We start from the raw sequence: 16,369 nt of genomic DNA, 5'->3' as shown, positions 1-16,369 counted from the left end.
TACATCATTTGCTGACCTCCAGGCCCAGTTTGAGCTACCTCAGAATCAGTTCTGGAGATTCCTTCAACTCCGACATTTGCTATACCATACCTTTGGATCTTCTACTGCCCCTCCCCCTGACGTGGACAGGCTCGGTAAGGGCTATAGGGCTGCAGTTGCTATTCAATGCTTCTTAAAGATTAGACAAGGATCCTCTGACCCTTCAATTAGCGTAGGAAGCTGGGCTCTGACTGTTGTAGGAGAATATTTTAAATATTTTAAACATTGTGTTGTGAAAGTGTAGGAACACGGACCCACAACAGGGGGCGTAAAAGAACGGGCAATGGATAAGCCAAACAGTAACAATTTAATGTTGTAAATTGTGCACAACGGAATACAGACAACAGTCAGTTTGGGACTACAGTCAATTACACGTTGGGTGATGTGTGGGCAGGCTTGAGGATAGGAGACGCCCGTCCAGAACCGAGCCGGATCCCACATGGCTCTCACCGCCAACGGACCTGAAGAACACTGGAGCCGCCAAGACCTGGGTCCCCAGGTGGTCACCGTCTTCAGCTGTCAGACCTGGTACTGCTGGCAGAGAATAGAAACAGCACAGGTGAGTGTGAGTATGCACACTCAGTAATCCCACAGTCTGTGTTCTTTTGGGAGGGAGCACCTCCACCTCCAATCACACACTCGTGCAGCTCCTGTCTAATCACTTATCTGGTTGGGGTGTGAAGCGAAGCCGTCGCTGATCACACCAAACGCCAATCCCACAGATAAGGAAAACACCACAGGAAAATGGCTGCAAAGAAGTTCAGATTATTACTCAATGTTTTAAGTCAGCAGAGAAAATTACCTCCAAGGTAGCTGATTTCTCGGCGGGGAGGTGGAGTTGCAGTCCGGACTTTATGGTGTTGGTGTTTAGTAGTGGATGAGTGACAGCTGGTACGGATGATGAGTGACAGCTGTCACTCCCGTTCGCTCCAACGCCCTCTCGTGCTTGAAGCCCGCACTTCAAGCAGGGCGCCATCTTGTGGTGGTGGGCCAGCAGTACCTCCTCTTCAGCGGCCCACACAGCACATTGCTTGAGTAAAATTCTTGTTCCCTTACTAATAACAGAGAAAAGTAGTCACATTGCATTGTAACTGTCAGCTATAATATCGTCTTGTGCTTTCTGCTGTGAGAGGTGGTTGGTTGTTTTGCGGAAACAGTGTAAAAAAAATGAATTTATCTCCTGAATATAATTCATGTGGAAAGTAAAAAGCATAATGTGTTCCTCTTCCTGGTTTTGAACTGGATTGCTTGTTCCGTATGAATGTTTTATCTTAAAAATGTTTCTTTTTTTAAAAAGCTTTGACTACAATATCTCTTACTTGGCCCAGAGTAGGACAAAGTCCTACGAGGACACTATTGTAATTGTGCTGTTTATTATTATTATTTTGAATTCATAACTGCATCTATAGATTTACAGAGGGACTATGCAACTCTGGTCAGTTATTCGCTGTTTTGTTGTTTTTTTGTGGGGGGGGTGGGGGATCACGTTCTTTTCTACAGAGCTCCCCCCCTACAGCTCAGGAGTACATATGTCAGAAGACCGTCGTAAAACTCACTGCCTTTGTTTTCAACAGAGGCGGCAAATGCAATCCAAGGAGCCGTGTCAAAAAAGCGACTATACAAAGAAATGCATAGAGAACAGAGTTTATCTCAGTATAGTGCAGCAGCAAGAACATCAGGTCTGCATTCTTTGACCCTTAAGCTAGCACGGGAAACAGACCTCAAGACACACTTTACTGATGCTGAGTGGGTCAGGATTCTGCAAAATGTTAACAGAAAAAAACTGAAGGGAGCTAAGAACACATCTTGTGGAATTTAAGATATTAAACAGGATTTAATGTACAGCAACAAAATTGTATAGAGTGAAGCTTACTCAGTCTTCGGTCTGCTAGAAATGTAAGACAGAGGAGGACACGCTTATCCACATGATTTGGAGCTGTTCTAATATCCAACACTTCTGTGGGGAAACCCATCGGTGTGCCACACAAATTACCAGGCATGATGTACCCATCTCTGAGACCATTTACATTGTGTGACCCATCTATTCTTGATTCCCTTCCCTCACATGATGCAGAATGGGTTCAGATGGCTCTTATGGTCGGGTATAAGCTTATCGCTTCACACAGGAAATCTCCTTCTGCTCCACTGGTTGCTTTGGGGCACAGGGAGAATGGTAAAGTCGCTGCATTAGAGAGCCTCTCATTTAACTCAAACTCCTGGATAGGAAGGATAGCTTCCATTTGAAGTGGGACACCTATCTTGCCAATATGTATAGGGTAGTGTAAGGTGGTAAGCCCGGTTGCTTGCTTTAGATCCTGTCACTGGGTGACCCCCCCCCCCCCTTTTTTTTAAATTTACATTGTGGCTGGTTTTGTTGTTGTTTAAATGATCCACCTTTGCCTTGTTTATTGTCATTGCACATTTGCTCAATATGTGCTTTGTATCTTTCATTACATATTTTACAATGTTTGTTTTTTTGCAAAAAATTATTAAACTTAAAAATCAGAAAAAGTCAAATAATGCCAAATAACATTTATGGTTCTTGCTCCTTGCAAGTCAACTGATAATTTAGCAGTAATGGCCTTAGGGAGCTGTTTGTTGTTTGACAACACCCAGAAAGTGTGAAGACATTTGATATTTCATCAAGTTGGATGAATTTGAACAGTTAATTGAATGAGTACACATAAATGACTGCAGGGAGCATAGTTCACTGTTGTTTATCAGATACCAACAGCTGGCTGAAACATGTATTTTACAAAGCTGAAATTGTTAAACTGCAAATTAATATTGCTCAATTACAAATTACAGCTCTTAAATTGCAAATTATAGTCTGTGACTGCTATTGCATAGTGAACTTTTTTGACCACTGAGTATCTGTTTTTATCTGAGCAGCGTGGGAAAGGGGGAGGAATTAGCACTATACTCTGGACTTTGTTTGCTGACAGAATAACATGTTAGCAATTCAAAGCCTACAGGATTACACATGTAAACAGATCAACGTCAGGTCTAAAGTGATTAGATTGGGAATATTTGCACAGGAATTATCACTGGACAGAAACAGGATTAAATCAGAAGTTGTTTGGGCTTAATTGGTGTTGAGCCACTGCGAAAATGAAGGTTAAGTCTTTTTCTTTTTTGGGAACATGTGCCAGTTGCCTCCAATTATCCCTTTTCTTAATCTAGCAGGTTCTTAGGAAAAGCACATTGTTAAAGATTTTGCAAAATGACTCAAAATGCATAAATATGGAACAGTCACAAAGTATATGCTTTGAACAATTGCTGCTTTTTTGCGGGGGCAGGGCGGGGGTTGTTTTACAGTTTCACAGTACAAATTGTAAATATACTGTTCATTTACCTTGTGTAAAATTGTGGACCAATTAAATTTATGCTGCATATATAATATAGTGACAGTGGTATAATTTTGTTTAAACATTTGTGGATGTTGTTTATGTTTTTATCCACATCTTCATCTCAGCCCCCCCAACATTCACAGATACGCCTCCTCAGTACACAGAAGCCAAAGAAGGTGGCAGTATAACATTAACCTGCACGGCCTTCGGTAATCCCAGACCTTCAGTCAGTTGGCTGCGGGAAGGCAACCTCCTGGTCAGCAGTGCCAAGTACAAGGTAATTTACTTATGACTGCTTTGTCTTATTTGTTAATTGTAAGGAAGGACACTCTGTTACCTTTGACATTGACTGTTCACTCTTGATGGGGGGGCTAGATATATTAGGCTTTGAGGCTTTTGAAATTGATCACTTTTGTTGTTGTTTTCCCCTCTGTAGTGCAGTGGATAACTGAAAAAAAAATCATTCAAATGGTGATGCAAGCATCAAATTTGGCACAAATACACCTTAGACATTTCTATTTTGAAAAGACAGGTTGTCCACTTGAATTTTCAATAGGAAGCCAGGTAGGGGTCAATTGAAGAATTACTCAGGGGTCAAAATTAAAAGATGAATATTACCATATTATTTGTCTAATCACAGAGATTCCAAAAAGGTATAGTTTGGACTATCTGTGACTGAATGAAATGGAGTTATGGGGTAAGAACAGCAAGAATGGTAACAAAGGTCAGCTGTAGTTTGCACATCGTTAGTTTTCTGCATCTACTACCCCTGGCAAAATTTATGGAATCACCGGCCTCGGAGGATGTTCATTCAGTTGTTTAATTTTGTAGAAAAAAAAGCAGATCACAGACATGACACAAAACTAAAGTAATTTCAAATGGTAAATTTCTAGCTTTAGGAAACACTGTAAGAAATCAGGAAAAAAAAAATTGTGGCAGTCAGTAACAGTTACTTTTTTAGACCAAGCAGAGGGAAATAAATATGGAATCACTCAATTCTGAGGAAAAAATTATGGAATCATGAAAAACAAAAGAACGCTCCAACACATCACTAGTATTTTGTTGCACCACCTCTGGCTTTTATAACAGCTTGCAGTCTCTGAGGCATGGACTTAATGAGTGACAAACAGTACTCTTCATCAATCTGGCTCCAACTTTCTCTGATTGCTGTTGCCAGATCAGCTTTGCAGGTTGGAGCCTTGTCATGGACCATTTTCTTCAACTTCCACCAAAGATTTTCAATTGTGTTAAGATCCGGACTATTTACAGGCCATGACATTGACCCTATGTGTCTTTTTGCAAGGAATGTTTTCACAGTTTTTGCTCTATGGCAAGATGCATTATCATCTTGAAAAATGATTTCATCATCCCCAAACATCCTTTCAATTGATGGGATAAGAAAAGTGTCCAAAATATCAACATAAACTTGTGCATTTATTGATGATGTAATGACAGCCATCTCCCCAGTGCCTTTACCTGACATGCAGCCCCATATCATCAATGACTGTGGAAATTTACATGTTCTCTTCAGGCAGTCATCTTTATAAATCTCATTGGAACGGCACCAAACAAAAGTTCCAGCATCATCACCTTGCCCAATGCAGATTCGAGATTCATCACTGAATATGACTTTCATCCAGTCATCCACAGTCCACAATTGCTTTTCCTTAGCCCATTGTAGCCTTGTTTTTTTCTGTTTAGGTGTTAATGATGGCTTTTGTTTAGCTTTTCTGTATGTAAATCCCATTTCCTTTAGGTGGTTTCTTACAGTTCGGTCACAGACGTTGACTCCAGTTTCCTCCCATTCGTTCCTCATTTGTTTTGTTGTGCATTTTCGATTTTTGAGACATATTGCTTTAAGTTTTCTGTCTTGACGCTTTGATGTCTTCCTTGGTCTACCAGTATGTTTGCCTTTAACAACCTTCTCATGTTGTTTGTATTTGGTCCAGAGTTTAGACACAGCTGACTGTGAACAACCTGTTGGGAAAGTGTAAGACACGGACCCACACAGGGGGCGTAAATGAACGGACAATAGAGATGTCAATGAATACAATTTAATATTGCAAAATGTCCCTACAGGTCAAATACTGCTTTAGTCTGTCAATCAAAAGTTCCACAAGAAGGTGACGTGTGGGCAGGCCCGAGGATAGGAGACGCCTTATCCAGAGAAGAGCCGGGACCCACAAGGTTCCACCGCCAACGGAGACCTGCAACACACCGAAGCCGCCAAATCCCGAGTCCCCAGGTGGCCACTGCTCCCAGCTGTCAGATCTGGTACTGCTGGCAGGAAGAACAAACAGGTTACGGTGGGTGTGTGTACACCCAGCAACAGTCAGCAAAATCACAGTTCCTTCCTGAGGGAAAAAATCCACCACTCCAAGAAAACAGGAACACTGAGAACGTGCAGTACCAACAGTATACTTAAAGATAAGAGAAGTGAGGAGTGGAAACGCCAACTCCCTCCAACTTCCACAAACCCAGCTCCAAGCTGCGAGTATACAAAGGTTACGACTGCAAAAATCAGTATCAAGAATTGTGCGAACGGCACAAAACGGCTGAGTAGGTTACCTGTGTGGTAAGCTGATAACTCGGCAGGGTTCTGATGATTCTCCCAGGCTTTTATGGTGGTCATGATGATGATGATGATGATGACTGACAGCTGTCAGTGTCGGCGCACCGGGAGCTCCTGTGAGGCGGCTGTGCCCTCTGGTGCCTGAAACCCGACAACAGGCAGGGCGCCCACTGGTGGTGACCCAGCAGTACCTCCTCTTCGGGCAGCCCACACAACACAACCAACATCTTTTGCAACATTGCGTGATGATTTACCCTCTTTTAAGAGTTTGATAATCCTCTCCTTTGTTTCAATTGACATCTCTCGTGTTGGAGCCATGATTCATGTCAGTCCACTTGGTGCAACAGCTCTCCAAGGTGTGATCACTCCTTTTTAGATGCAGACTAACGAGCAGATCTGATTTGATGCAGGTGCTAGTTTTGGGGATGAAAATTTACAGGGTGATTCCATAATTTATTCCTCAGAATTGAGTGAGTCCATATTTTTTCCCTCTACTTGGTCTAAAAAAGTAACCGTTACTGACTGCCACAATTATTTTTCCTGATTTCTTATAGTGTTTCTTAAAGCCAGAAAGTTGCCATTTGAAATGACTTTAGTTTTGTGTCATGTCTGTGATCTGCTTTTTTCTACAAAATTAAACAACTGAATGAACATCCTCCGAGGCCGGTGATTCCATAATTATTGCCAGGGGTTGTAGTTTTTCATTCTTTATGTTAAACTGATTAACATTGAGCTGGTTTCCACTGCAGTTGTTTCAGTAATTACATTGTGTTTTGTTTTTGCCTGAATACAAATATTTTTTCTGCATTGTTCATACTTTTTTGTCTTTTGATGATCATCAATTCAGATCAGGGAGACAGACACCCTCTCTACTTTTAAGATTAGGCTTAAAACTTTCCTTTTTGCTAAAGCTTATAGTTAGGGCTGGATCAGGTGACCCTGAACCATCCCTTAGTTATGCTGCTATAGACGTAGACTGCTGGGGGGTTCCCATGATGCACTGTTTCTTTCTCTTTTTGCTCTGTATGCACCACTCTGCATTTAATCATTAGTGATTGATCTCTGCTCCCCTCCACAGCATGTCTTTTTCCCGGTTTTCTCCCTCAGCCCCAACCAGTCCCAGCAGAAGACTGCCCCTCCCTGAGCCTGGTTCTGCTGGAGGTTTCTTCCTGTTAAAAGGGAGTTTTTCCTTCCCACTGTAGCCAAGTGCTTGCTCACAGGGGGTCGTTTTGACCGTTGGGGTTTTACATAATTATTGTATGGCCTTGCCTTACAATATAAAGCGCCTTGGGGCAACTGTTTGTTGTGATTTGGCGCTATATAAAAAAAAATTGATTGATTGAAATTGATCCTTGTAGGTGTTGTTTTATAGCCAAAAGTCCACAGAATAAATTATGGTGACAGTTGTGATTCTTCTAATTCTTATTCTTCAAATGGCTTACTAACTTTACACTTTAAGAGTTTTCTCTCAGTTGCAACTTCTTATTAAGTTGGAAAAATGAAGGATTGTTGCAGGAAGGGATACAATTGTGTATAATGTACGAGAATTAGTACACTCGTACACTCTCTACGCTTGACTGCTGAGTTCATGAATTTAAATTACATTGGATCAATAATTTAAATGACTAAGCTTTTATATAGAAGAATTGCATGTCTACATTTGCTTCTTTCATTGGCAGAAACTTTTCAGAGTTAATCGACTATTCATTTTTAGCCTGGTGTGCCGCTGCACATCCATACTCTGAATATGCAAAGCAGTGTTTGAAGAACCATTTGCTTTTCATAGCTGGGCTCTGACTTTCTTAAAGTTGGAAGTGGTAAACATTGCTTAAGCAAAATTCTTGTTCCCTTGCTAATAACAGAGAAAAGTAGTCACATTGCATTGTAACTGTCAGCCACAATATCATCCTGTGCTTCCTGCTGTGAGAGGCTGTTTGTTGTTTTGTGGAAACGGTTTAAAAAATGAATTTGTCTCCTGAATAAAGTTCATATGGAAAGTAAAAACCAGAATGTCTGCCTCCTGCTGGTTTTGAACTATTTTGCTTGTTCCGTATGAACATGTTTATCTTAAAAATGTTTCTTTTTTAAAAAGCTTTGACTAGAGTGTATCTTATTTTCAATTCATTTATAACTGCATCTATAGATTTAAAGAGGAACTATGGTCAGTTTTTCAGTTTCATTATTTATTTATTTTGGTCACGTTCTTCTCTACAGAGCGCCCCCTATAGCTTGGGAGTACATATGTCATAGAACCGTCGTAAAACTCACTGCCCCCCGCACCTCCCCCTTTCCACCACTGTCTGTGCACTTGTTTTCAATGGAGTCAGCGAACACAGTCTTAGGAGCCATGTCAAAAAAAGTGACAATACAAAGAAATGCATAGAGAACAGAGAGTTCATCTCAGTATACATACAAGTGCAGCAGCAAGAACGTCAGCTCTGTATCCATTTTTCATGCTTCTTTATCTTTCAGGTCTCGCTATTCTGAGAAAGCCTGACCGAGGTTGACCCGTGTGTGACACAAAAGGCTGTTACTTGACACTTCTTTCCTCTCATATTTTAATAGTTTTTGCAGTGCGCATGCTGATAACAGAAAAGTCCGCAAATTTACAACACAGAGTCAGAAAAAGAGGAAATTGTACAGTTTGAGGGACAATTTAGTCCAGAATAAAGCATAATCCAGCGATGGAGAACTTTTAAACTGTCACGCATGTCGGCATTATGACACAGAGTTACAGAGCTACAGAAGCATAAATCAGGCTTTAAATTAATAAAATAAATCATCATAAATTGTGAATTCATGTAAATTTCATAGTTTAACTATTTTCATATTTATTTTGATAGTACCTGTACCTGGATGTGTTGCTGTATGTGATTAACTGATTAAAACATGTTGAAAACATATAAGGTTTGTTCAGTAGTTCAGCACAGTTGGCCCCAAAATGGCACCATGTTCTCAATTGACGCTACTCTCTAAATAAACTCTAGTTTACATGAGTTGTGAAATGTGATTGATTAAACAGTTTATTCCTTTGAATCATTCTAAAATGCAGGAAAAAAAAGTTAAAATGGACTCTATTCCATCTGCATAAGACGCTCAAAGCGCTTTACAGTTATGCCTCACATTCACCCCCATGTCAGGGTGCTGCCATACAAGGTGCTCACTACACACCGGGAGCAATAGGGGATTAAAGACCTTGCCCAAGGGCCCTTAGTGATTTTCCAGTCAGGCGGGGATTTGAACCAAGGATCTTATGGTCTCAAGCCCAACACCTTAACCACTAGACCATCACCTCCCCTAAGGAAATGCAAGGAAAAAGGATCTAAGTTAGAAAAATTTTCCAGGGAAGCATGTGCCACTTACACCCCTGAACTTGTCACTTTTGATTTTTGTGTTTGAGTGTCCATTGTCTCTGCATGGATGTGTACATAACCGATCCCAACTCAAATTTGCACTTATCAAAGAAGACTGTTAAAACCTGTTTTATTGTACGCGTGCATTCAGGTGTCTGATGGGAGTTTGACGGTGCTATCCATCACTCGGGAGGATCGTGGGGCATACACGTGTCGAGCCTTCAGCCCCCAGGGAGAGGCCATTCACACCACACGGCTGCTGGTACAAGGTTGGTGACGTGGACTGTATATGTTGCCCAGATATACTTCAATGGCCGTATTCTGTGAAAGGCAAATTTTGAAGTTTGACAACATTTTATTATTGACATTTTTGTGTGAACACATTTTTTATTGAAGGAAAAATGCTCGTAGAAAAACTAGGGCTGGGCAACGTTAACGCGCTAACGTTGCGTTAATTATTGAGGTCATTATCGCCGACAATTTTGTTCCTCCCCTTAACGCTGCGGTTTATTTTTTTTAGCCTTTTATGACTGTTGCTCGTTGCCTTTTATTTTGAAAGCATCAGTCGGGGGCGAGCTTATGCTGCTGCTTCCTGCTGATAGCTGAGTTCACACAGAAAACGACACGAGGATCGAGAAAAGTACAGGCTATGCAATGCACAACAAAACAAAATTCAGAAAGACGCCGAACTTTTGAATGGACATTTTCAGTACAAAGTTCTACAGGATCAGGCCCGGATCCAGACCGGTTTGGACCGATGCAATTTTTTTTTACGCATCGTTCGTCATCGGTAAAAAAAAAAAACCTTGAACAATCTCGAAAAGCCGAACGTGTCCCCGCGGTGAACACAGCTTTTCGTTGGTTTTCATGTCAACCTATAGTCCGTAAATTATACGGATTTTTCCGAGTTTCAGAGTCATACGGACGTACAAATAAAGTCGGATATTCAGGGTCTGTAATAAACTATTTCTGCAGCGCGACTCCACTTTGAAGCCATGAACCATTGAAGCAATGCTTCGATCCAGTAGCTCGTTGGTTCTTTGATTCACTGCTCTTCAGAAACGGCAAGCCGATTCTTAACCCCTCGCAAAGCCATTAAAATATCGTCAGTCACTTTTGTGTCGATTAAAGTCACTAACTGGGACTCTTGTCTTGTTGCTGTCAAGAAACGAGAATCGTCCAGCTCGAAACGCTGCGCGGCTGAGACAGAGTCCAGTCGGAATTAATAACTTCAAAATGAATAAAATGACACCTTTCCAAATGTAATACAGACAAGAAACTACAATCGACTAAAACGTTTTTTTTTTCCTCCCAAAATGAAACGTGCTGTATTTTCTTTTCAAATTACATCCTGAAGTGAAGCACAGCAGCTGTAAGCTCCCCTCAGACATATGGAAACACATTCATGCCAATAATGTCTGAAAGGAAATGCTTTTGACAAAAACTACAGATTTTGTTTATTCCTATTTATGTCCAGAGATCAAGGATTCACCATGTAGAGTTCATTATGTACAAAGTTTAAGGATCCAGTGACCAAATTCATATTTATTTACTTTAAGACTCAATAAAATGTTCAGTTTCAGTTCAATTTAATCGGCTTATAAAGTGCCAAATCACAACAAAATCTAAATATACTAAAACAAATACACCACAATTGTACACATATCAAATTGTGGTATGTGTACAATTGCGACGTATTTGTTTTAGTACATTTAGTCATGGACATGAATATTGTTATTTTGATATGAAACAGGATAACAAATGACCTACCAGTGGTTTTGTATTTGATTTCATTAGTGTGTTTCAGTTGAAATTTACATTTTCAAATTTATGCAATGTTCATTTACATTTTCAAATAAAACTGTGTTTTTAAGCGGCTTTTGAATTCATTTTTGGGTTTCACATATACCATGCGATTAATCATGATTAATCACAGAAAGTCACTGAGTTAATGCGATTAAGATTTTGTATTTTTGCCCACCCCTAAGAAAAACATGTCTGAATAAGACTCATCATTTAATTTCCTTACACCGTATTTTCCTGTCAGAGGGCCCATGACTGAGAATCAGCCCACCCCCTTTTTTGAAGAAAGTTGGTTAAATGCCCACCCAAAATTAAATTAAATTACAGGGAACACATTTAATGAATGAGAAAAGGACAAACATTGGACACTAACTTATGGTTGAGTCAATAAATGATTGAGGACCCAAAGGCAGGAAGCTGTGGTGAAATCAAGTTGACAATTTATTTAACAAAAGTGGAATGAATACTGCAGGAGATGTATAGCACAACACAAACAAGTGAGTTATTTGTGATTTATTTTTTGTTTGTGATGAAATCAGACATTTTATTGAAATGGGTATTTCATCAAACATGCTTGTGCATTGGCCCACCCCCTCTTCAGGCAGAATTTCACATGGAGTGCCCTGAGTGCTCTGACGTGTATAATCAGTCACCAGTGTATGTATAAACTAGGCCTGGGATGATACACTTATCTCCCAGTATAGTATGTATGACGATACTTAGGTGCCGGAGTCGCAGACCGAACTGTCCCCCTAAAAACCAGTCCCCCGATGATACGATTCACGGATTAACACCTTGTTTCTGCTCCAAACTGCACTCCAGTCATCATCTCTCTTAGCGACAGATATCTGAAGCTTTTGTACAACAATCATTTCCACATAAATTCAGCATTATTTCATCATAAAAGGTGACAGAAGCAATCAGAGCACCACGGTTACGAGCTGCTAGCTGATGCGTTCAGTGCGTGTCGAACATTTGAAGGTCACGCAATTTCGCCTCGTTTCTGCTTAAAACGGCCTCGTTTCTGCTTAAAACTGACTTTAGAATGATTTAAGAGTAGGGATGGGTATTGATAAGAGTTTAACGATATCAATATCATTATCGATTCTGCTTATCGATCCGATTCTTTATCGAGTCCCTTATCGATACCTCTTGTGAACTTTCTGTGTACTAAAAGTAGGCTTTGCAGATTTTCTATGTCAACAACATTTTATTGAATCTTAAAGTAAATAAATATGAAATTGGTCACTGGATCCTTAAACTCTGGACATAATAAATTTTACGCGGTGGGTCCTTGATCTCTGGACATAAATAAAAATAAACAAAATCTGTAGTTTTTGTCAAAACCATTTCCTTTCAGACATTATCGACGTGAATGTCTTTCCACACATCTGAGCTGAGGTCTTGCAGCTGGCTGTGCTGCACATCAGGATGTCATTCATAAAGAATGCAGGACGTCTCATTGTGGGAGGAAAAAAAATGTTTAAGTTGATTGTAGTTTATTCTCTGTGTTAGAGTTTTGAAAAAGCTGTCATTTTATTTAAAGCAGCAATTTATTTTGAAGTTATTAAATCCGACCGGACTCTGTCTCGGCAGAGAGCCGCGCAGCATTTGGAGCTGTGGGAACGGAACAGGAGACGATTCTCGTTTCTTGACTGCAACAAGACATGAGTCCCATTTAGTGACTTTAAACCACACAAACGAGGATTGACATATTTTAATGGCTTTGAGAGGGGTTCAGAAGCGGACTTGCCGCTTCTGAAGAGCAGCAAATCAGAGAACCAACGTTCCAGCGGATTGAAGCATTGCTTCATTGGTTAATGCTTCGAAGCAGTATCGTGCTGCAGAAACGGTTGATTACAAGCCTCTACAGGGTCTGTAATCAATGTAGAGAAATGATCATTTTCCCGACAAACACCCTCAAAAACAATGGCCGCTCTGAACAACCAATAAGGGAATCATTAAGTAAAAAGGCTATTGATGTTGGTGGATCGAATCATTAATAATGATACCCGAAAACAATCAGTTCTCGATACACATCCCTATTTAAGAGTTTTTTACCTTCATCATCTGATGGTTAATAATACCATTAATCCATTTGATTGCTTTGGGTAAAGAGACTCTCTCAGATGTGCTGCTATGGTCCGAAATGACGCATGTGCAGATTCAAAAGGTGGAGCAATTTTTAGGGGGGGACCATTCGGTCTGCGACACCGGATCAACACGTATCACCATAATCACTGTGATTCTTCAAGTATTGCCATTTGAGGGATGGGGAAATGTTGACTAAAACACTCCTAGAGGCTGTATGTCATAAATCATATTTTCAAAAATCATACACGTCAGTTTGATTGTTTTTTTTTTTTTTTTTTTTTTTTTTTTTTAAGGAGAACCATGTTGCATATTTGGTAATTTAACAATTAAAACACTTTTTGAAGTACTGCCTGCCTGCCAATGTATCTTTAACCCAGACTTGGCTGTATGAAAAGTGGTAAATATTGTTTATCTGCCATGGTGCATTATGCAAGGATCTCTATTTTTTCTGTGCTCAAATTAAAAATGGGATGCCGTGTTGCACCTTTTCTGCTGCAGCGGGCTGTTCATACAGGTTAGCGGGTCGCTATGATCGTAGAAACCGACAGAGCGAGTCCACCACACGATTGGCTCGCAAACAAGTCGCACATCTCAGCCTTTAAACATTCAAGTAAAGACTCGCCCCCATCCTTACATTTTGCGCTCTCTGGGTGCTGCTCCTTTTAGTAAATATTCTTCACTGCTCAATTTGATCGCCAGGTAAATTTCTCACGGTCTGTCATTATTTTTTTTATCCCCCAGTATGAAATACAGGGGAAATATAGCAATTAGCATGTCTGTCCATTTTTGCTTGTTAGCATGATATTTCAAGAACTAGTTGACCAATTTCATTCATATTTAGCATAAGGTGCACTTGGGTGATCTCCCGACACCAATCAGTTACTGTCACCTTGGGGTCAAGTTCAAGGTTACAGCGAGATATTCAAGATATTGTCATTGCCACCCTTGTTAGCATGATGACTCATGAACCAACTGACCAATTTCAGTGTCACTTTGTATTACTGATTTGTGGGGACCAGGGGGATATTTCATTTGCTTATGACTCTTGTTTATACAGTCTATGTTCTGTGTACCATGTATAATAATTGTAAGCAGTGCACTGTACTTCACGCTGTGACACCTTATGTATCATCACATCTATGCCATAGTACCATAATATAGACATTGTCAAATATTTGGCTGGGTTTATTTGGTTGGTAATTTGGTCCACTCAGCGCATCCTTCGGGATCTTGCAACTTTTTTGGAAAAGTTGGAGTGTAAATGCAGTCCCTTATTTCCACTTCTGTACTGAGCAAATTTGCTGTTTCTACTTTTGCATCCTAAACGTATCATCCACAGAACAATGTGGAGCTGGCATGCTGCTTTAATACTGCTTAAAGCTGCTTATTTAGTTTTAAGGGTAAGATATAAATGGATCAAACACTCCAATAATGCGGCTTCTATGCTTTGTTTGCTAAAGTGGGTATATGCGTGAACTTTAACCGGACGATTTGACACAGTCACAGTGCGTGTGTGTTGTTAATGCTGATTTGGCTTATTGCCACAGTGTTGGCACATCACTTGGAAGCATAGAGTGTAAATAAATGTGTGTGTTAGGTTGGGTATGGGTCCTGGCCTGTCAGTTCAAGAATGGATAAACTTGTCACATAATGTAATTTTATAAAACCCTACTCTAACAAAATATGACATGCTTTTAAAACAGCAGGTCAGTTGTAAGACAAATGTAGACAACACAAATACATTACTCCTCATTACCTAACTAAACTAATTAACCCAGTCGGGTACAGTGGATGGTCATGTACAGTAGATAAATCAAAGCTAGTTTGCAAGCAAATGCAGTCCACTAATGTAGTCACTGGGACTTTTAGGCTACTGAGTAATATGTAATTTCTCTGTATATTTTAGTATTGCAGTTGTGATGATAAATATATATGTATGATGATTAGTTCCACACTCAGAACACAGTAGCAGCTGCTGCCAGCCTCTTTGAAATGTTGTCTCTCACTTGTACATTACCAGCCAAAAGTTTGGACACACTTTCCCATTCAGTTGAATGCAGCAATGATTTTTGTATCTTTTCTTTCACAGTATCACAGCGAAAAAAATTGACCTTTTCTTCTTTTTATTTTGGACTTTCTTGTTGGACTTTGCCAGAAAAGTAAACTGATATGAATTTCTTCTGTGTACCTGGTTGGCTAAATACTGTACATTTGCTGCTGAACCATTCTGCTGAGTATAAATGCACTTTCTTCTTCACTGTGTTTTCCACTAGGCCCTCCGTTCATTGTATCACCCCCAGAGAATATTACAGTGAACATCTCACAAGACGCCTTCTTCACCTGCCAGGCGGAGGCCTATCCTCGCAACCTGACATACACCTGGTTCTGGGAGGAGGACAACGTCTTCTTCAAGAAGTAAAGTTATGATCGGGTTCATTATTCCACAATGAGTTCCACAAGGTTCTGTGCTAGGACCAGTTTTATTCACTTTATACATGCTTCCCTTAGGCAGTATTATTAGACAGCATTGCTTAAATTTTCATTGTTACGCAGATGATACCCAGCTTTATCTATCCATGAAGCCAGAGGACACACACCAATTAGCTAAACTGCAGGATTGTCTTACAGACATAAAGACATGGATGACCTCTAATTTCCTGCTTTTAAACTCAGATAAAACTGAAGTTATTGTACTTGGCCCCACAAATCTTAGAAACATGGTGTCTAACCAGATCCTTACTCTGGATGGCATTACCCTGACCTCTAGTAATACTGTGAGAAATCTTGGAGTCATTTTTGATCAGGATATGTCATTCAATGCGCATATTAAACAAATATGTAGGACTGCTTTTTTGCATTTACGCAATATCTCTAAAATTAGAAAGGCCTTGTCTCAGGGTGATGCTGAAAAACTAATTCATGCATTTATTTCCTCTAGGCTGGACTACTGTAATTCATTATTATCAGGTTGTCCTAAAAGTTCCCTGAAAAGCCTTCAGTTAATTCAAAATGCTGCAGCTAGAGTACTGACAGGGACTAGAAGGAGAGAGCATATCTCACCCATATTGGCCTCTCTTCATTGGCTTCCTGTTAATTCTAGAATAGAATTTAAAATTCTTCTTCTTACTTATAAGATTTTGAATAATCAGGTCCCATCT

At 40.1% G+C, this 16,369-nt stretch overlaps 1 protein-coding gene across 3 annotated transcripts in view; it reads left to right on the top strand.

Moving 5' to 3' along the window:
* Positions 1-16,369, top strand: part of LOC117517749 (protein turtle homolog B-like) — a 394,390-nt gene that overhangs the window by 212,137 nt on the left and 165,884 nt on the right. For all 3 annotated transcript variants that reach the window (XM_034178899.1, XM_034178897.1, XM_034178898.1), the window contains exons 4-6: positions 3,515-3,666; positions 9,466-9,583; positions 15,485-15,626. In XM_034178899.1, the coding sequence (XP_034034790.1) occupies positions 3,515-3,666; positions 9,466-9,583; positions 15,485-15,626 (412 nt within the window). The remainder of the gene's footprint in view (positions 1-3,514; positions 3,667-9,465; positions 9,584-15,484; positions 15,627-16,369) is intronic.

Source organism: Thalassophryne amazonica, chromosome 9, assembly GCF_902500255.1.
Source record: "Thalassophryne amazonica chromosome 9, fThaAma1.1, whole genome shotgun sequence".
NCBI lineage: Eukaryota > Metazoa > Chordata > Actinopteri > Batrachoidiformes > Batrachoididae > Thalassophryne > Thalassophryne amazonica.
Note: the sequence above shows the minus strand (reverse complement) of the source record. Positions and strands in the feature narration are given on the sequence as shown.